Source organism: Spermophilus citellus (genome assembly GCF_964194105.1).
Source record: "Spermophilus citellus genome assembly, chromosome: 4".
Lineage (NCBI taxonomy): Eukaryota > Metazoa > Chordata > Mammalia > Rodentia > Sciuridae > Spermophilus > Spermophilus citellus.
Window position 1 is genome coordinate 135,759,836 of NC_138185.1, and position 22,001 is coordinate 135,781,836.

Below are 22,001 nucleotides of genomic sequence, written 5' to 3' on the forward strand. Positions count from 1 at the left end.
CACATTGGGCCTAGAAGGTCTCATCCCAAACAACGAAACTGACAAAAAAATAAATACAATTAAAGTCATCTCAAGGGTGATATAGAGTGGGATCTGTTTGCATTTAATGTCCAGAGAGTGGCTTTTTGTTTTTGTTTTAAATATTTCACCATTTTTAATGCCTTTATTTTATTTATTTATTTTTATATGGTGAGGAGAGAACCCACTGCCTCACACATGAGAGGCCAGTTCTCTACCACTGAGCTACAACCCCAGCCCCAGAGAGTGACTCTTTGGGATAAAGGAGAGGGCTCAGGCACAGAGCAGGCTCACTGAGGCTTTCTTAGTTGTGGGTGATAGTCCTTCCCACAGAGGTCCACCCCACTTCATCCTCCTGGACACTATGTCAGCTCACTTTTCCTTCGGCTCCCCCACCACAGCACAGCACCTGCCAGAAAATGCCCTACTGCTCAAGAGCCACATGACACTAGGCCCTGATAGTTCCTTGGCTTCTGCACTTCCTCTCAGCCAAGCGACACTGCCAACAAAAACCAAAGGGCAAGTGAGAAAACCAGTTGTGATCTGCCCAGTAAGCAGGCGGCAGTGCAGCAACCCGCCCCACCTTCTGTGTCTCCCAGAGTCTTGGGATGCAAAGGGCAGCAGACACTCCGGGACCAGTTTCCTGAAGCTCCAGTCCATCCAGCTGTTCTGTGGGAAGCATCCCAGGAGCCCTGAGGCAGCCACCATGGCCCAAGGTAGGGGAGGCTCTTGGGGCTGCTGGAGTGTTAGGGACAAGGACACAGGAGAGAATTAGGAAGTCCAGGGAGAAGGATGGATTCCAAGAAATAAAGAAGTAAATTCAGAGTTGACCTAGGAAGAGAAGGACCCCCAGAATCCTCAGAATTCATTGGTGGTCTGAGAATCAAGAGATAGGCTGGAAGCTGACAGGTAAACACACCTGCAAACCAGCATGGCTGCTTCGATAGCTGAATGGGATAAGGCAGAGCCAGGAATTAGGGGGTCTGATTCCTATCCTTTTCTGCTATTAGTTGACCTTTTGTCATTGGGCAAGTCATTTCTCTGATTTCCACCTCCCATGCTTGAAAAATGGAAGGGGTTGGAACACAGTCTTGAAGTTGTCTAGCAACTCTAAAGTTCTTTGCATCTTCATTTCTTCTCCTTGTCCTTCATTCCAGAGGGTCTCCTCCTCATTTTAGCTTATCTCCCCACATCTTCTCTACATCATTCCCTCTCTCTAAAAAGAGCTGTTATGAAGATTCAATGGTTAGTTGAAACCGTTTACAGGTATGAACTTTTAACTTGCTCTACAAATGTAACAGCCTCACCTTTGTTGATTTTTGTGTTTAAGTTTTTAAAAAAATTTTTGTATAACATTTAATTAACAAGGAGATATAAGAATACATAGTTGGAGTAAAATAAAGCAATAATTACAGGCATCCCAGTTCTACTTCCAATCCCACCCATCCTCATCTCCAGAGTAAATGCTGTTACCAGTCTTTGGTCTACACATTAACATTACATATATATATTCAATATATATATATATATATAATATATATATATTCAAGGTAATACAAAATATTAGCATGTGTGGCTTTTTTTATATCCATGGTATCATCATATTGTAAACACTTTTCTACAACTTGATTTTTTTTTCACTTAACAGTTTATCTTGATGCTCTGTCCATGCCAGTCAGTATCTATAGATCTACCTCAATTTTTCCACTTAGCATAGTATTCCATAGTATGCATATAAGTAATTTATTTATCCAGTTCCCTTCTGATGGACATTTAGGTTGTCTCTAATATCTCAGTTATATAGGCAACATTGCAATGAACTTCCTTATGTGTGCTTCTTTGTACTCTAGAACAGATATTGAGATCTTCTTTAAAAGATCTTCCTAGAATTTTGTTATTTCCCTGATCATTTTACCTCATTCTACCCTTACCTCAAAGAGAATTAATATGCACAATAGAGAATGAAGGAACTGAAGAATAATCCCCATGCTATGGGTGGAAATTAGCTTGACTCATGATGTAACCAAAGGATGAGATCTGGCTGCTGTGCTTGCTAAAAGGCAGATGCTGCCACACCTGTTGGGTAGCCTAAGTCATGCACCCCACCTGAGCTGGAGCCAGTTAGTGCTCCCTGTCTAGTCAACTGGTCTCCCAAAGGGATGAGCTTCTTTTTCCACTACCAGGAAAAAGCTAAGTGTCTTCCCAATGGCACTGTTGTGATGTTCTTTCCAAACAAGAGTGAAAGACAGCAATAGGTGGCCACTATTGGATAATGGAAAGAACAGTGGACTTGGAGTGGGAATCTTGGGTTTAACCTAAGGCAAACATTTAATCTACCTGAACCTCAGTTTTTTGTCTCCAAATGCAGATGGCATAACATTTCATCTGAAGTCTAAAATAAATGCTGGATGATTGTGCAAAAGATAGAGAACTCTGTTCAATCTAGCACACATTTCTGAATACCTAAAATGTGCTGATATATGTATACAAATATAAATATGTACATATATATATATATATATATATATATATGTACAAGTCCCTTATTAGGTATATTATTTACAAATATTTTCTTATATTCCGTGGGTGATCTTTTCACTTTATAGTGTTCTTTTTTAATATTTATTTTTTAGTTGTAGTTGGACACAATAACTTTATTTCACTTATTTATTTTTTTATGTGGTGCTGAGGATTGAACCCAGGGTCTCACACATGTGAGGCGAGCACTCTACTGCTGAGCCACAACCCCAGCTCTTTATAGTGCTCTTGAAGAAAAAAAAATTATTAATTTTTAAATTAACATTGATGAGCTCCAATTTATCTGTTTTCTCTTTTACTGCTTATTGCTTCAGCTGTCATATCCAAGAAAGCATTGCCTGGTCCAAGATCATGGACCATATTTTCTTCCATGGGTTTTTGCTGTTATGTTTAGGTCTTTGATCCATTTTGAGTTAATTTCTGCATATTGTGAGAGGTAGGCATCCAACTTCTTTTTTTTCACATAGGAAGTCCACTTGAAAGGAGTATTTCCCCATTAAATCAACTTGACACCTTCGTGAAACATCAATTGATGGGCTGGGGTGGTAGCTCAGTGGTAGAGCGCTTGCCTGGCATGTGTGAAACACTGGGTTCAATCCTCAGCACCACATAAAAATAAATAAATAAAATAAGATAAGATTAGCAGGAAAGCATTCAATCTTTCATTATTAAATATGGTTGGCTGTGAGGTTTTATTGTTACCACTTATCGGTTTGAGGAAACTCCCTTCTAAGTTTGTTGAGCATTTTTATCATAAAAGGGTATTATATTTTATCAAATGTTCTGATTCATTTATTTTTAAAAATCTTATGGCCAAGACAAAACAGCTAGTTCTGTCCTTATTGGCTTACATCTCGTAGGGGAAAACAGATAAATAAAAAAGAGACTAAGAATTTTACACATATAAAATAACACTTTTTTCAGATATGTGGAAGATGTTTAGTAACTAAAAAGTTGTTGAATAACTCTAGACCATATTAATTATGGCTCAGTAAAAATAATTAAGTACTACAATTTTTTTTATTTTTTTTATTGATTATTTAAAGCATTACATAGCTCATGATATATCATCTTTCATACATTTGACTCAAATTGTGTTTTGAACTCCCATTTTCACCGCAAATACAGATTGCAGAATCACATCTGTTACATATTCACATTTTTACATAATGCCATATTAGTGACTGTTGTATTCTGCTACCTTTCCTATCCCCTACTATTCCCCCTCCCCTCCCCTCCCCTCCCATCTTCCCTCTCTACCTCCCCTGCTGTTGTTCAATTCTCTCCCTTTTTTCCCCTCCCCCTTGCCCCTCATAACCTCTTATAATTTTATGTATCATTGAAGGTCTCCTACTACAATTTTTAAAAAGTAAGAAAAATATCTGATGTCGATTCTGAAAGTAATAGGATCTCAGTAAAAATTTGTTGATATCAATAAGCATGAACAATAAGCATGACTCTTAACATGTTGATTGAGCAGTCAAGACTTAAGATAGGTTAAATTAAATGCCATAAATCAGTGGGAGATGGGAATAAGGGTTTGCCTATAGGGGCATGCTTCACGAGGGAGGTGGATCTCAGGACAAGTGGAATTTGGTTAGTGGGGAGGCATTCTGAGGTGGAGTTATAGCAGGAACAAAATGCACAGACAGGTAGCTGCCATATGCGTAGGGCAAGGCTGGAGGAGAGGCCCCATGGTGGGAGTGGTGAGAAGTAGCTTTCAATATAAGTTAGGGCCAGGGTTTAAGGGTCAAGTAAAGGAGTTTTCCTTTTTAATGTGGTAGATGTAAGGTATCTTTGAACTTTTAAAGCCAAAGGATGGCATGATCAAACTGTCTTGAGGAAAAGTAATCGGGTGATGTGTTAAGGGAAGGTGATGGGGAGAGACACAGGAGGCAGAAGACCCATTGGAGGCTGGTACTCACTAGGAATGAGGTGAGGAGAGAGGAATTACGTGCATGTGGAAAGGGACAGTTCTCCTCCATGGTCAAACAAGAAGTCAAAAACAGGGCCCTCTGGGAGAGCCACTCTCTGAGAACAGTGAATTCAGTTTAGCAGAAAGTCCTAAAGGCTGAGAGTGAAACTTTCTTTGACTTTCCTCAGCATTCAAGCTCCCAGACTTTGGGCACATTGGCATTGGTGGTGGTCACAGAGCCAACAAATTGTTAAAAGTAAGGCAGCTAATCTAGGGACAGTTATTCCAGGGGAAGCTGATCCAGGGACTTGCCCCCAGGTTTGGAGGCTAGTATACAAATAAGTAAGACTGTTATCTTGAATCCAAGAAAGTGCATCTTAGAGTAAATTGGAAGACATGCTGGACTGCCATCAAACTTGGAAGCAATCAAACTTGGATGGGTCTACAAAAGAAGTTAGAGGTAGAAAATCATTCACATTCAGCTGTGCAGGGATAGAAATTCAGAGAAAATGGAAGAGGAAGGAAGGAAGAGGAACTCACATTCATGGAGCCTTGGTAATCCTCAAATCTAAACTTTCAGACTGGTATTATATATTCTCTTTCACCGATATGGAAACAGGTGCTGAGAGGCCAAATTACTTTCTCAAATTTGCACAATTAGTAAGTAATAAATAGGATTGGACCAAGCTCCACAATCTTTCCTTTTGTCTGTCCCTGGCTGCCCCATCACAGGGCTGGAGGTGGCCCTCACAGACCTCCAGAGCTACCAGAACAATGTGCGGCACCACACAGAGGAGATCAGCATTGACCAGCTCATTGTTCGCCGGGGCCAGGCCTTCAACATCACCCTGTACTTTAGGAACCGGGGCTTCCAGCCAGGCCTGGACAACATCATCTTTGTGACTGAGACTGGTAAGGACCTCAGCTGGCTCCCAGGGTGTGTGTGTGTGTGTGTGTGTGTGTGTGTGTGTGTGTTGGGGGAACTTTGTGTAGTTACCTCTGGGAGGTAACCACAGAGGGTGTCAGCTCTATTTCCCCCCAGGACCCCTGCCAGAGCTAGCTAAAGGGACTCGGGCAGTATTCAGCCTGGCAAGCCGTGGTGGCCCCAGCCCCTGGATCGCCTCTCTGGAGACCAATGGGGCCACATCCCTAGAAGTGAGCCTGTGTCCCCCACCCATGGCAGCTGTGGGTCGGTACCTACTGAAAGTTCGTATCGAATCCTTCCAAGGGCCTGTCACAGCCTATCAGCTTGGAGAGTTCATCCTGCTCTTTAATCCCTGGTGTACAGGTAAGGCAGGTGCCCATGAAAGGCTCCTTCATCTCTGTCTGTCTGTCCTGCTACAGAAAGCCAAGCTTGAGGGTTTCCTGACCCTGCTCCTACCACCTACAATTACCCTAAAATCCCAGGTACTCAGCATCCACCCCCCACTGTCAACAACCAGGACAGGGAGACCTTGTTACTTATTTAGAATTTTAAAATTATGAACCAAATAATCTTTACTTAAATAGAAAACTATTGTAATTAAATTGGACCAATGTTAACACCTGCCTTCATCATACATTTTTTTAAAGAGAGAGTGAGAGAGGAGAGAGAGAGAGAGAGAGAGAGAGAGAGAGAGAGAGAGAATTTTTAATATTTATTTTTTAGTTCTTGGTGGACACAACATCTTTGTGGTGCTGAGGATCGAACCCGGGCCGCACACATGCCAGGCGAGCGCGCTACCTCTTGAGCCACATCCCCAGCCCCCATCATACATTTTTGAAGTTGATTTGAGATTTCTCATTTTAAAAGTAATAAGCACACTATACATTTGATGAATGAAGTAAAGGGTAAAACTGAAAGATACAGAAAGAAAAGAAGAGGGAGGGAGGAAAGAAGAGAGAGAAAGAGGGGAAAAGGAAAGGGAAAGGGAGGAAAGGAGAGAAAGGTATAAGGTGAAAAGTTAAAACTTCCAATCCCAGGCTGGGGTTGTGGCTCAGTAGTAGAACCTCACCTAGCATGTACAAGGCCCTGGGTTTGATCCTCAGCACTACATAAAAATAAATAAAATAAAGATATTGTGACCAACTGCAACTAAAAACTAAAATATTAAAAAAAATTTCTGCTCCATTCTCCAGCAGAATACCTGTTAACATTGTCTTGTGTAGCCTTACAAAATATTCTATAATTAATCAAATATGTGTATGTATGTGCCTGTATGTGTGATTCTATAATACATTCCACAAGCAGGATTATATAACACCTAGCAGTCTCCAACTTGCTTTCCTCATGTCAGCATTCAACATTGAAAATATTTTTCTACCAATTCCTAACATTTTCTTTCTTTTTTTTTTAACTTAGAAATCTTCTATGAGTAGATCAGCATACCTTTATTTTATTTATTTATTTTTTATGTGGTGCTAAGTATTGAACCCAGTGCCTCACATGTGTTAGACAAGTGCTCTGTCACTGAGCACAGCCCCAGCCCCATCCTACCAGAACATTTTTCTTAACAATCATTTCACTACTTGGATGTACCACATGTTTATTTCCAGGCATTTTGGCTATTTGCAATTTTTCTCTTATACAAACAAAGCCACAGTGAATATGCCAACATCCTAACCCATAAGCCTTGTCCTCCAAATCTACCCAGGTGTAGAGATAGATGCCTAGCCAGACATAAGGACACTGTGGGCAGAATAAAGCACAGGGCAGCAGGAGATAGTGGGAAGAAGGGCGAGAAGTCTTGACAGTGGAGAATGGTCCTGTCTGCTTTGGGTAGAGGCCAGAAAAGCTTCTGACTAGAGGATGATCCCCTTCCTACCTTCCTGTCATTGAATGGCTCAGGACCATCACTGACATATTGGGTAAAGAGACATGCTCCTGGAGCAAGGAGGGCCAGTTGTCTGTCTTCTGCATATGTGTCTGTTTCTCTCTGTATATCTCTCTCTGTCTCTTTCTCTCTCTCTCTCTCTCTCTCACACACACACACACACACACACACACACACACACACCCTCTTCCGATCTCCAAGACTGTGGGCTTTAGGCATGTAATGAGGACCTATCTGAGCTGAGGAAAGACTTCAGGGCTTCTCTCCTGAGCTTAGACTGCACCCAGATTCCAGGGAGACCCAGTACTGGGGTAATGACTGGTGGGAGCTGCAGTTGGGACTGACAGCTGCCTATCACTGTGCCTCATATATTGACTGGGAATCTCCACTCTGTGATTCAAGGATGTATGTGATCTCACCATGAATCTATAGCTTCTCACCCCACTGTTCAAACCCTCGATAAAATACATCTCAGCAAGGAGTTCTCCTACACCAGCATCCTATTAGGTTGTGTCTGAGGCTCCCTCCAATGAGGGCAGGATGCTCCTTCACCTCAGGCTCAGGTAACATTTCCAGACAGGTCCAGAATACTGCAAAGGGGACACCTGCTCCCCTGGCCTTTTGTTTGTTTAAGCAGCCTTTAACTTTAAAAGATAATTTTTTATATCACTAAAAATAACACATTCATTTGGGAAAATCTGGAGAATACCAGTAGGCAAAAAGGAAAACAAAAACAATTACCATTAACATGTTTTAGAATAGGCTTCAAAATCCTTTCCTCATATATGCGTATATGTTTAACAAAAATCAATGAATGCTGTACACGTTATTTTATAACCTACTTTAGTTTAATATATCACATGTAGATTTCCATGTCCATATATCCAAATTTGCCTCTTTCTATTAATTCTATAGAGAATCCTGTGGTGGAGATGCAATGAAGCTATTTGACCAGTCCCCAAGAACAGCATTGTGATTGTTTCCAGCTTTTCAGTCCTATGAACAGCAGTCAGATGAGCTACTTACTGTCTAAATCTTGGTTCACAAGCTGAATACTTCCTTTAGATGAAATTCCTACAACAGGAAGGATGAGGTCAACGCCAACCCTTAAATTTCTACTTGCTCTTTTCCAACCAGGATTTGTTGAAAATAACAGAAAACACAGAATATGGAGTTGCATGGGCTCTGTGCTCAGATTCCAGCTTTGTATTTACATATAACTTGGGCAAGTTACTTAATCACTTGTCAGGTTTTTTCAATCTTCAAATGGGGCTAGGGTGTAAATGTGTTTTGGAAACCCAGAAATTTCACCAAAGGTAAATTTTTATTATTCCACCTCAAGTTCATATTGAGCCTGTTGCTGATGTTGGGGATGTTGTCTCCCAAGACCCACCCCTGCTTGTGCCCCTCATGGTATCTCCAGGTGCCCTCCCCAGAGCTCAGTTTCCAGGGAATCATGAGGGACACGAATGGGACGGGAAAGACAAGATAACTTTTCTGTTTTGTGCCCTCCTGCTTTGAATCTTAGGGGACTCTGTTTACCTGGACAGTGAGCCCCAAAGGCAGGAGTATGTTATGAATGATTATGGTTTCATCTACCAAGGGAACAAGAACTGGATCCGCCCGTGCCCCTGGAACTATGGACAGGTGAGTCTCAGCCCTTCTAGGCCCTGGCTTGTGGGGAGAGAGGGGGGAGCAGGAGTGGAGTGAACTGCAGAGTGACACTAACTAAATGGCAGAAGCAAGGGGTAAGATGGACCCCAGGTTGCTAGTGGAACCATAGGAAGGTGGAAGGTCCATTCTGTGCTGCTCATAGTTTCCCTTGGACAACAAGATCTAAATGGAAAAGGCAGATAAGAGCACACCAGGTGGTCCACTGAGTGTGAGGGTGAGAATGAAGGGGACATGATCACAATGGCAATGATGGTGCCTGGCATTTTGTTTTTTAAACTTACGTTTCCTGTGGGATTCTATTTTCCACTCTCTCGCTTCATCATTACAACTCTTGGTGATACACTAATGTAAACTTGCCTTTGAACATCTCAGCCAGAAGTTGTGCTGATAAGCAGCAATGCATCTCCCTCCACATGACTATTATCTTTTTATTTTTTTTATTTCAATGATAGATCTTTTCATTATAAAAGTAGTACATGATTGCTTAAAAGAAAACTTGCAAAGAAATATTGCAAAAATAGACACGTAGAACACGGAGGTCATCCCAAGCACTGTCACCAGCTTGGTGTATGTTCCTCTACACTTTTTCTACACATATTTAAAAATGTGATTTCATATATAAAATAGCATCCTATTTGTTGCCAGGCTTGAAAACTAAAGACCTCCTCTCATTTAGCTCAACCTCCCAGCAGGTGCTCTAGGAAGTCCAAGGCCAGGCCAGGGAAGAGGGTTCTCTAGGCTGAGCCTAGGTGCTAGGAGCACTGAGGGAGAGAGAGGATCAGTCTCTGGCTTCTCAGAAGGGGTGTCAGCTGGGATACCCTGGGAGTTCTCTAGAAAGGTCTTGTCAGCTGTATATGGGTTCCTCTCCTGAACTTTCCCTGATAGAACTCCAATACACATGGCCTTCAGGCCCAATCAGGGCCCAGGTGACTACAACTAAGAAGGAGACAGCAGCCTCCACTGGCCACAACTCATTTCCCTAACTTCTCACTCAGCTAGGGTATTTGGGGATTTCAGAGAGCCCTGGAGAAGAGTTGACTATCATCTGTGAGATGCAGAAGCAAGGAGTTACTGCTTTCGGAGCCCTGGTTTCCTCCCTGTCTGTCTCTCTTCTTCAGTAAACTTATACTGAATGTGGGTTCAGTGCCAGGCAAGGTGCTAAGAGAGACAAAATATGATGCCTGATCTCACAGTGTAATGGGGCCACCACACACACACACACACACACACACACACACACACACACACAACAGGTCACATATCTTGCAAAAGGATAAGTGAAGACTGACAGGTGCAGATGTTCTGAGGATCAGGAGGAAGGCTGTTGGTTGGGGGAAGTATTGAGGAAGCTTCTTGAGAGTGACAGTGCTTGAGCTAAATTGGCCAAGTGAAGGCAGAGGGAACGCATAAGCAAAGACACCTGTGCTTATTGCCCACTGTTTAAAGGAATACATTGCATTCATTTACACTCATTCAACAAAGATGTATGGAGTCTCTCCTATGTGCTGGACAAACTGTGCCAAGTCTGGGGTCCAGAGTTATATGAAGAGCTGGAAAGAGATAGTGAGTACAGTTAGGCAGGAAGGATGGACCTCAACTATAGCATCTATTGAATCTGATGGGAGCAGGCACTCTTCCAGGGCTAAAGACCTATCCCAAGTTCAGGCTCAGGGAAGACTCAGAGGAAGTGACATCACACTAAGCCTGAAGGGTGAGGAGGAGCCAGGCTTCCTTGAGTGGGAAGTTCTGTAACTCACATGTATGGTAGAGCCCCACTGAGTCGTGGGTGCCATGACAGGTTAGCATCATGACCTCAGCATGGCTTTCAGTGATAATCTGGGCTGTGAAGTGAGTGTGGAAGAAGAAGAAACATGGTTTTAGTAAGAGTATCCCAGCAGATCCAGAATAAAGGGGCAAACAGACATTTTTTGCCAGCCCAACTCACTGGGAAAAACCCAACAGTAGCAACCATCACTTCAAAATGAAGGAGGAAGGATTTGACTTGCAGGACATACATTCCAAGTGGATTATAACCCCAGAGCTTTGGAAACCCACACCCGCCTGGAAGGCAGTCAATGGTTTTCTGTTTGAAAGTCACCTTCCAAACTGGTTTGTATTCCACAAACACACTCCTTTGGAGAGCTGGACCGTGTATGTCTTTACACATCCTCACATGCCAAGCACAGGCACCTCCCTTCTCTGCACTTCCCCTTGCAGTTTGAAGAAAATATCATACACATCTGCCTGAAACTTCTAGACAAGAGCCTGAACTTCCAGATCGACTCCGCCATAGACTGTGCCCTGCGTGGAAGCCCTGTCTACATCAGCAGAGTGGTGTGTGCCATGGTGAGGTCCCTGGTGTGCCCAGGGAGGGAGGAGACTGTGCAGGGCCTCCCTTGCCCTCTCACAGTTGCCTCCTGCAGGGGTGGAATAGAATCAAAGCCATTTGGGTTAAGACTGATGCCAAAATGTGGGTAACAAGTTTTCTCAACTGAGCTCTGAAGTAGCTAAGCATGGCTCATCACCTCTGTTATTTCCAAATTGCATGTTTTGGGAAAAGCTGATTGTCACTCCAGTTTGAGAAATTATCTTGTTGTTTCTAAATTTCCTTTGTCCTGAAATAATTTTTTAAAGTACTCAGAGCCAAGCTCCAGCTTTGCAATAGGTAGAAACAAATTAATAAACTAAAAGTGGAGGACAAGTCTGAACAGTGGCCTCCCACCTTTACCCCTTCCCCAGCGGATCTGGAAGATCTTCAGTGAAATAAGGTCAAAAGTCTCCTTTGGCCATGTTTGGTGGTGCACACCTGTAATCCCAGTGGCTCAGGAGGTTGAGACAGGAGGATTGCAACTTCAAAGCTAGCCTCAGCAACTTAGCGAGGCCCTAAGCAACTCGGCAAGACCCTGTCTCTAAATAAAATACAAAACAGGGCTGGGGATGTGGCTCAGTGATTGAGTGTCCCTGAGTCCAATCCCTGGTACCAAAAAAAAAAAAAAAGTCTTCTCTGTGTCTAAGGCTCATGGGCCTTCCCACACATCAACTCTTATTGAGGGAAAACATGTTTTTAATGTTTCTATCTATGACTTCTCTTCAGATTAATAGCAATGATGACAATGGGGTGCTCAATGGAAACTGGAGTGAGAACTACACAGATGGTGTCAACCCTGCAGAGTGGACTGGCAGTGTAGCCATCCTGAAGCAGTGGCATGCCACAGGCTACCAGCCAGTGCGTTATGGACAGTGCTGGGTCTTTGCAGCAGTCATGTGCACAGGTAGGAAAGAGCCTCAGGGAAAGGGCCCCAGGTATAATAGTTAACTTAAGAGTTCTCCAAACTTCTTATACCAGTTTCAAAATTCCCACCAAGGGATGTTTGGAAGGAAACCCTTTCCACTAACGGAAATGTCTCATCCCTGACCATATGTTTCACAAATCTGGGCTTACTCCAGATGATAGTTTTGAAGTGAAACTCACACACATCCCAAGACTTGGCACCCCTCCATTCTTCTGAGCTCAGGAAACCTAACGATATTCCTAAGAGTCTAGCTGGGAATTGACCAGGTACAAAAGAGAGTGAGAGTGAGATGAAAGAATAAGTAATTAGAACTCTAACACACTGAATTGTGCCCTTTTGGAGCACAGAGAATGGGCTTGGTGAAGATATGCTCATGGGAGGGAAATGTGCATCTGAGCAGTGTTTTAGACCATGGAGCTAGAACAAGATGGTACCCCAGTAAAATTATCTTTAATTTGGAGTTGTCATAAAGTCAAAGGGAATTGGAGGCCTGACTGAAGCCAGGGAGTTAGGGAATGGAAGCAAAAATGGAGATCGGCTTTTGAGAGAGAGAGAGAGAGAGAGAGAGAGAGAGAGAGAGAGAGAGAGAGAGAATAGTACATTAATAGAAGAAAAGATAAAAAGTACATACAGGGCAAATAAGGAAAATGGAAGTTGTATGGTGTGTGGCAAGAGGAACAAGCAGAAGGATGAGACGGGGAGGAAATCTTGAGGGAAGTAACATCTAGAAATGAGTCACATGCTGGAGGTGACAGGAGGACGCCTTCTGCCCCACCCAGGGCCACGCTCCTGCTCTTGGTCCTCACCCTCCCTCTGCTTCCATGTCCAGACCAGCTCCAAGCCTGTTGAAACACGCATATCCGTATACCTGATTTGGTCACAATTGGTAAGTTATTATTTATGTTAGCTGGAGAAAAAGGCCAAGTAAGGCTTTCACTCACAGGACTTTCTAGTAGAATCCAGGGAGGCAAGATTGGCCTACAACTTGGTTTGTTGAAGGCTCAGGACTTCTGTGTAGAATTCCCTGTGTGACAGGATTGGTGTAGTCTGTGAGCATATGAATGCTATCTCTGGTCTCTCGAAGGAATATGACAGTTTTGGAGGAATCCCAGAGAGCCCCAGGCTTCTGAACAGACAGGCACAGGAAGGTCTCTGTTAACACTGACAGAAAGTGACTTTAGAATGAGTTGATGCTGATGAAATCCCAAGCTTATTCCTCCTTTGCAGCTGCAAAGCCTGACCTTGAGTTGGATGTTTTGATGGCCAAGAGATAAGAAGCAGATAACTCAACAGCTTTTGTATCAAAAGTCAGGGAGCTGGCAAGGTGGTGCACACCTGTAATCCCAGCAGCTCAGGAGGCTGAGGCAGGAGGCTCAAAACCACCCTCAGCAACAACGAGGCCCTAAGCAACTCAGTGAGACCCTGTCTCTAAAGAAAATACAAAATAGGGCTGAGGATGTGGCTCAGTGATTGAGTGCCCCTGAGTTCAATTCCCAGTACCAAAAAAAAAAAAAAAAAATCATAGAGATTGGGGTGAAGTGGGAGGTCTGAGTCATTCAGAAAGCAGACACAAAACTGACAGGCAGAAAATGGATCGTATGCAAGATAAAGAGGGAACCTTCTGGTATGTGGAAAACCCAAGAGCCTAATGTGCCAGGAGCGTGTGTTTAGAGGGAGAGAGACGGGTTTGGGTGTGGTTGTCTGGAACTGGGTGATGAGAGAGGTGGAGCCAGTAGATGGAGATTATGCAATGATGGCAGGCCAATTAAAATGTTTATGAGAATTATGGCCCTTCAGTGACCTTGGAACAAAGAGCTGGGCAAAGGGGGGTCTAATGTGGCCTAGTTCGGTAGCAGCTTAGTCACTACCAGCCTTCCCCAAAAGGACCACTGATATCATATATCATCCAGTAACAATTAGTGAGTTCTTATTCTCTGCCAGGTTGTGTGTTTCAAGTACTCTTAGGTATAAAGATGGGAAGGATCAGCCTGTCCTCCATAAAAGTTAAAGATAAGAATTTAGTTAAATTCTTTAACCCAAAATAGCTGTCATAGTATGTCTTTTTAAAATACATTATTATAAAGGAAAATGAGAAAAAATTAAAATTCATTATTATTATTCCATAGCCACCATAACTAATGTTTATTGGGAACTTCCTTTGTGCCTTTAAGTAGTTAAAACCTTGAGAACCTAGAACAATGAAGAAGCATAGGAACTCTGGAGACAGACTGCTTGGGGTTAGTCTCCTTTATCCATAGAGGTTACATTCCAAAGTCCCCAATGGATATCTGAAACCATGGATAATTCTGAATCCTAGACATCTGTACTATGTTTTTTCCTATGCGTATTTATCTATGATAAATTTACCTATGATAAATATTACACTTGGCATGGTAAGAAATAGGGGCTGGGGCTGGAGCTCAGCATTAGAGTGCTCGCCTAGCATGTTCGAGGCCCTAGGTTCGATCCTCAGCATCTCATAAAAATAAAATAAAGGTATGTGTCAACTAAATAAACAAAATATTTAAAAAGATATTAACAACAATAATAAAATAGAATATCCAGGCATAGTGGTGCATGCCCGTAATCCCAACAGCTTGGGAAGCTGAGGCAGGAAGATTGCAAGTTCAAAGCCAGCCTCAGCAACTTAGAGAGGCTCTAAGCAACTTAGTGAGACCCTGTCTCAAAACAAAAAACAAAAAGGGTTAGGGATGTGGTTCAGTGATTAAGTGCCCCTGTAATTAAATCCCCATGGTGTGTATGTGTGTGTGTGTGTATATATATATATATATATATATATATATATATATATGAACATATGAACATATGTATATATATGAACAAATATAACAATACACCAATATACCATAATAAAATCACCAGAATCATTATTCTCATAATTTTCAAAATAAGGGTCACTTGAACAAGCACCATGATAGGTGATCTTGTAAACTAGAAGGATGTTAAATGACTCATAATGGTTGATAGTACATACAGTGTGGACACATTGGACTAAGGGATGATTCATGTCCTAGGCAGGGTGGCTTCAGATTCATCACACTACTCAGAACTACGCACAATTTAAAATTAGTGAATTGTCTATTTATGAAAATTTCCACAATATTTTCAAGTGATTATTGACTGAGGGTAACTGTAACTGCAAAAAGCAAACAAGAGATGATGAGGTACTGCTGTAAATATTAGCACTCCCATTATTTGTCTGAGTAATCTTGGGTAAGTCACTTAACTTGAGCCTCAGTTTCCGCAGATATGTGTGATGGGAAATGTAATGGTATCTCTCTCCTAGTTTATTAAAAAAATTTATATATGGAGAATGCCTAATTATAGTGAGAATTCAGTAAGGGTTGTGCTAGTTGAGCCCCAGAATGACTTTATGACATTCTTTCATTATCTCCATGTGATAGATTAGGCATATGTGTGGCAAAGCCAGTCTCACCCCCAAGTCTAACTGGCATTGCAGTCCATGCTCTCTAACTATGAGGCTGTACTGCTTCAGAAACATTACTCGCACCTGTCATTTATCCAACACTCACTGTGCTTCAGGCACACACAGGGTACTTTCACTGTTTATAATCCTTCCCACTACCTGCAAAGTAGATATCATTACAACCATTGTACACACAAGAAAACAGAGGCTCAAAGTGACCAAGTGACTCTAGTCTGACTCAAAAGTACATTCTCCCTCTGTAGCCCTCCCTCCTAGTGTTGTCTTTTTAAACATTTAAACATGACTTCAACTTCCTGTAGAAAAATCACCAAGGAGACTTTGTGTGTATCAAACTTATGGTTATACTTTTTAGACAGGAGATTTCCTTGGCATCCATTTGATTGACTGTTACTTGGGAATTTTAGAGAGATCCTTGTCACACCCTTCCTGGGCTCAGCACCAGCTCCCCCCACTCCACCCCTGAGCTCTAGGTCATCAGGCTTTTTCTGTTCTGACCAAGTATTCCCCGACAAGGTTGGAACCCTCAGCTTTTGGCTGATGTCTCAGAAGTTGCCTGGACTCCTTGAGCTATAGCAAGGGGACAGATGTTCTGTTTGAAAATTTCCCCAAAACATGGTGTCAAAAAGCCACATATCATCCAGGCATAGGGGCACATGCCTATAATTACAGTGTCTTGGGAGGCTGAGGCAGGAGGATTGCAAATTCAAGGCCAATGTCAGGAACTTAGCAAGATCCTATCTCAAAAAATAAAAAGCCTTGGGGATGTAGCTTAGTGGTAGCTTATATGCCCTGGGTTCTATCCCCAGCATGGCAAAATAAATAAGGTGGGGGTGGGGGGGAGTTGTTTGGGAAACAACTAGGCATCCTGGGAACATGTTTGGTCTGTACTTTCCTGTAACTGCATGAGGACTAAGGGGTGGGGACAGCAATGACTTGAGCAGGAAGACATTAATGTATGACAGTGAGCAGGTCTATGGGGCATCAACCCCTCCTCTGTAAAACTGCACCCTGACCTTAGGAGCTACAACAGGAAGGGGAAGTAGAAACTGGTGTGGGGGATGGGAGGCTGTGGGAGAGGCACTGGCTCCCCTCTTCAACCACATTAACTCACTTTTACATCTTACTTATAGGATCCCCACTTACAGTTTGGTTTGCACATAGTGTCCTCCACTTCCAACTTTTTGAAACCCTGCCCTCAAGCTAGATGTCCTCTAAGATTTTGTCTAACTTAATTGTGTAGTGGCCGCTATAGAGTATTTCATCTTTATTTTAATACATTCTTGTTATTGCTTTTTTTTTAGTTGTTGATGGACCTTTATTTTATTTATGACATTCTTTCATTATCTCCATGTGATAGATTAGGCATATGTGTGGCAAAGAATATGTGGTGCTGAGAATCGAACCCACTGCCTCACACACCCTAGGCAAACTCTCTACAACTGAGCCACAACCCCAGCCCTCCTGTTATTGTTTTTACTGAGCCCTGAGTCTCTAAGAAGAAACCTCAGCCAAGTGCCTGGTGTGTTATTCTCTCCAACCTTTCTTCAGATCCCATATCAAACTTTCTTTTATGCAACACCCTGGCTTGACCACATATCTACCGTTATTTTCCATTGGCTTATGAGACATCAAGATTGTATGGAATGTTCCCTCATAAGGTTATTGGTTAACACATGACACATATTTGGAAAGACTTCTGGCGCGTGGGTTTAACTAAGTGTTAAGTATCATAATTAGTCCGATAATGTTTCAACCTCCACCTCTTGAGCTGCAGTGGTTTGGCTGGGTCTTGTTAACAAAAATATTTCTAGCAATCCTGAAAACTTCAGTTTCCCATCCCCTCTACCACTTTGTTCCCTTCACTTCCTTCTTTTCTTTCTTAAAATCTTTAGTGTTAAATTAAGCATATTGCTCATTTCAAGACATTGTGATTGGTCTGTTTCAGCCTCTCTTTAAAAAAAAAAAGTTATTGAATTTTCTTTTTATCCTGTAACCAACTTCTATTCACTTCCTCCTACAAAATATTTTTTTCACCTCCAACTTTCACATTCATTAGTTTACAAATATGTCTCCCTGCTCAACTCCTTGAGGTAAGCAATGTTATATTCCCTTTTCCAGGCCCACATCCAACACTGCTCTGCATGTACAGGACATGTCCATTTCAGTGAAGAATTGCAGCGAAGGGACTTCATTAACATAGGAGATTTGCCGTTTCTCTGGTAAATCTTGGAAGCCACATAGGCAACCACAACTGTCTGGTTTTCACATAGACTATTGTAGAGTTTGGGAGGCTGAGGCAGAAGGATCACGAGTTCAAAGCTAGCCTCAGCAATTTAGCAAGGCCCTAAGCAATTCAGCAAGACCCTGTCTCTAAATAAAATATTTTTAAAAGCTTTGGGATGTGGCTCAATGGTTAAGCACCCTCAGGTTCATCCCTGTACCAAAAAAGAAAAACCACTGAGGGGTGAATCTGGCAACATACAAAGTTCATAAACTCCCTCCAGCAGGCGGCAGGGCATGCACTTCCCATTTCATTTCTTGCCTCCCCACATTTTCTAACAGCTTGTGTCCAGGGAGATATTTTATATTTGCATGGTTATTATGTATGATGTCTGTCAGTTTTCTCCAATTGACCGTTTCTTCAAAAATCCGCATTTTGACTGTGGAGGCAAATCTCTGCAGTATCTTGACATTATTACCAATTATTTTTGCAACAGCTGAACCCCAGTTCCCCGAGCCTATGATGCACACTTTCAGGGGCACCACTGCCATGGCCAGGTTGGTGTGCAGCAACCAGATTGTGCCTCCCACGCCAGCTGCCAGCCTCACCTGCTCAGCCTAACCTGCAATGGCTTGAGGTGACCCCATGCTTTCCTACATTTTAAATGTTTTATATGTAGCATTGTAGTTGAATGTGTTCTCACAAAAATGTATTGTTATCTGTATATGATTTTTTCCCAGTATGTTTTTGTTTCATATATATATATTTTATCTTTAGAAGTTCCATTGGGTCTTCTTTTCTATCTTCAGTTTCTCTTCTCATTGTGTTCATGCTTTTCTCTACCTCCCCTTGAATATATTTATAATACTTAAAATAGCTCTTTTAGATCCTTGTCTGATAATTCTATCATCTCTATCATTTCTGGATCTGTCTCTATTGATTGATTTTTCTCCTGGTTATGGGTCATCTTTTCTTATTCTACATGTTTGGAATTTTTTTGGAAATGATCATTGTGTGACATTGTTGAGAACTGTATTTTGTTTTATTCCTTTAAAGGATATTGTAATGGTTTGCCAGTAAGTTCCTAGCAGTTCAATTTGAGCTGTCAGAGGTTTGCTTTTAATCTTCATTTTAGTGGGTCCAGAGTAGCCTTTAAAGTTGATTTAGCTCCACTAGTAAGTCTCGACTCTCTGAGAACTCTTCCAATGCCCTGTGTGTTTTGAGGTCCAGCTACTCTATTACTTTATCTGTCCTCTTGGAGTTTCATTCTCATATGTGCACAGATCATCATTCAGCCAGAGACCTGGAGGGACCCCTCTGACAATCTCTGGAATATTTTCTGTTCAGCCCTCTCTTCTATACTACCTCGCAAGTTTGAGCCACCTTAACTTCCCTGAATTGTAATTACATCTCTTCAACTCAGTAAGACTTCTGGGGGTCTGCTTGGGTTCTTCCTCTCTATATATTGTGGCCTGGAAGTCACCTCTAGGAATCCTCTCGGTTGGGATGTGTCTCATATTTTTCTCATGAATGGACTGGAATTATGTGTTTTGGGGAGGAAAATCACAAAGGCTGAGTGCCACTTTCACCATGTCTATCAGGTGAAGTTACTATCAACTTGACTTCTCACTCTTGATGTTGACTTGATGCCTGGCTGAGGTTGTTTGTCCTTTGATGGCAGGGGGTGGCAAGGGTGAGGCTATAGCTTTTTTCTGTATAGTTTGTCCAAATCAAAATCTTATCTGGAACCAAGCATTACACCTAGTTGCAATGTCCTTGGTGTCCCTTTTAATCTGGAAAAGACATTTTATTTAATATGATCTTGTTGAAGACACTAGGACATGGTCCTCTTCAAGTTAAAGTAGAATGCTATTTTCTGGATTTATTGGTAGGCATCCTTGTATTGTTGCTCTTCTTATGCCCCTGTTTCTTGTTTTGTAATGAGAAGTTGGATATAAGGGCTTGAAATGTTCAAATTGAACATTTTTGACTAGAGACTGTTTCTTTTTAAAACAGCTGAAGTTTTTGATATTTGTTTATTGGTTCAGGTGACACTTCTGTGAGGACAGGGGGAGTAATTTATAGGAGTGCTCATTGTGAAGTGCTCATTCTGCCATTTAAGACTCCTGCAGATAACTCATTCCCACAGAACCTCAGAGCAGAGCAGTTCTTGGCTCTGTGAAATGCCCAATAGTCCCTGCATGAGTGTGTATACACATGTATATAGACACACAAATAACCTATACAGGTCTCTTTTTCTGAGGGAGTCAGTTCCACAAAATTATCAATGAAAGGGTCACCTGAATATCATTTCAAACTGTGAGTCATCAGGACTGATAGTCTGCAGACACTTTGTTCACAGGTTGAAGACCTTTTACTTCAACAGAAAATTAATGAGCCTCTACTCTGTACTCAGCACTGTGCTAGGAATGAAGAAATACAAAGTATCTGATATAAGCCTGACTTTAAGTTTATTAATAAGCTGGATGACAAGATAAAACATATATTAAATTATAGAGAGCTTAATCCAGTGCTAAAATGTGTGGCACAGATGACTGGGATTATGTGAGAGCGTGAGAAGGGAGGTTATAATGGCCTAGAGTAGTCAGTGAAAATTTCACAGAGGAAGGTACATGGATCCTGAGGTGTGGCTGGGATGTCCAGTGAAGCTTCAGTGGGCTTATAGTTACAGCAGGAAGAACTGGAGATCAGAAGAACATGGGCTAGGGACTGGGATTGTGGCTCAGTGGTAGAATTCATGTCTAGCGTGTGTGAGGCACTGGCTTCAATTCTCAGCACTGCATATAAATAAATGAATAAAATAAAGTTCCATCAACCTCTAAAAATATTAAAAAGAAGAGGAGGAGGAGGAGGAGGAGGACGAGGAGGAGGAGGAGGAGGAGGAGGAGGAGGAGGAGGGGAACATGGGCTTAAATCCTGGCCTGGCTTTCTTCTTGTCATGTGACATCACTTCTCTAAACTTTAAGTCATCTCATCTTTAAAGTTGGGAGAATAGAATCAGGTTTTGGAGAGGATTAATTGAGATAAAGCCTGTGCAGTGCTTGACACCACACTTGGCACCTACAAAGATGATGATATCCTTGACTAGAAAGGAAGATTGGGAACCCTAAAAAACATTCAGCTGGAGATGTGTGACACCAAGATCTCCATACGATTCTAGATTCAAATTCAGAAGTCTTGCAGAAGTGAGAGATGAAGCCAGTGACTGAGTAAGCTCTTTGTGGCAAGACTGAGCAGGAAGTACAGAAGGAGCAAGGCTCCAGGGAATGTGCACATACGTGACTTTGGCTGCACAGGTCTGAATACCATTAGCTACCTTCATGTGTGCTTCACTTCCTATGCAAGAAACTATGCTTGCCCCTTTCTAGTTTCACTTATTTCCCCTGTGACACTATGTCCCCCTTATCAGTCTTCTCATAACCATGATGAGGAAAAATTACAATGAATCAGTGCAAATCCATCACCACTCAAAGTTTGTGCTCTATGGACAGTTGAGTTTGACCTTCATGCATAGCATGCAGCTATTATGACTGTGATACCCTGAAGTTGGAAATCACCAGAGTGGTCATAAGGTTTACAAGGCACCACTCATTTATCTATCCAGTAAAGATGCACCAAATGTTGGCAAAACAGGCCTCACCCTGTATTATTCATGGCTGTGTAATGATAAAATGAATCATACATAATCCCTGTCCTCAGGAAGACACACTCATAAACAGATCATGACAAGCCATGCACTCTGGTCTAATAGAGAATTTCCAAGTGTTATGAGATCACTTACCTGTTTTAGGATAGAGAAGTGCCCATCAGGCCAGGTTTAGCAGGAGTTGACACCACCATTGCAAGTGGCCATTCACGAATTCATCAGAGTGAAGATGGGGAGGAGGTGTCTCTTCTCTCTCCCTGGCTGCCCTTTCTTGGCATATTCTCTTGTTATCTTGAGTGTCATCCACCCTCCTGGCCATACTTTTAGCGCAAAATGTGCCCATGCATTGCTCCTCTCTTGCCTCACTTCCTCTGTGAATTTCTTTGGTGACAT

At 42.1% G+C, this 22,001-nt stretch overlaps 1 protein-coding gene across 1 annotated transcript in view; it reads left to right on the top strand.

Moving 5' to 3' along the window:
- Window positions 1-652: 652 nt before the first annotated feature.
- Window positions 653-22,001, top strand: part of TGM5 (transglutaminase 5) — a 38,850-nt gene continuing 17,501 nt past the window's right edge. Inside the window, exons 1-6 of the mRNA XM_081293314.1 lie at window positions 653-734; window positions 5,204-5,383; window positions 5,514-5,759; window positions 8,813-8,931; window positions 11,176-11,304; window positions 12,053-12,230. Of these exons, the coding sequence (XP_081149440.1) occupies window positions 725-734; window positions 5,204-5,383; window positions 5,514-5,759; window positions 8,813-8,931; window positions 11,176-11,304; window positions 12,053-12,230 (862 nt within the window). The 5' untranslated portion in view covers window positions 653-724. The remainder of the gene's footprint in view (window positions 735-5,203; window positions 5,384-5,513; window positions 5,760-8,812; window positions 8,932-11,175; window positions 11,305-12,052; window positions 12,231-22,001) is intronic.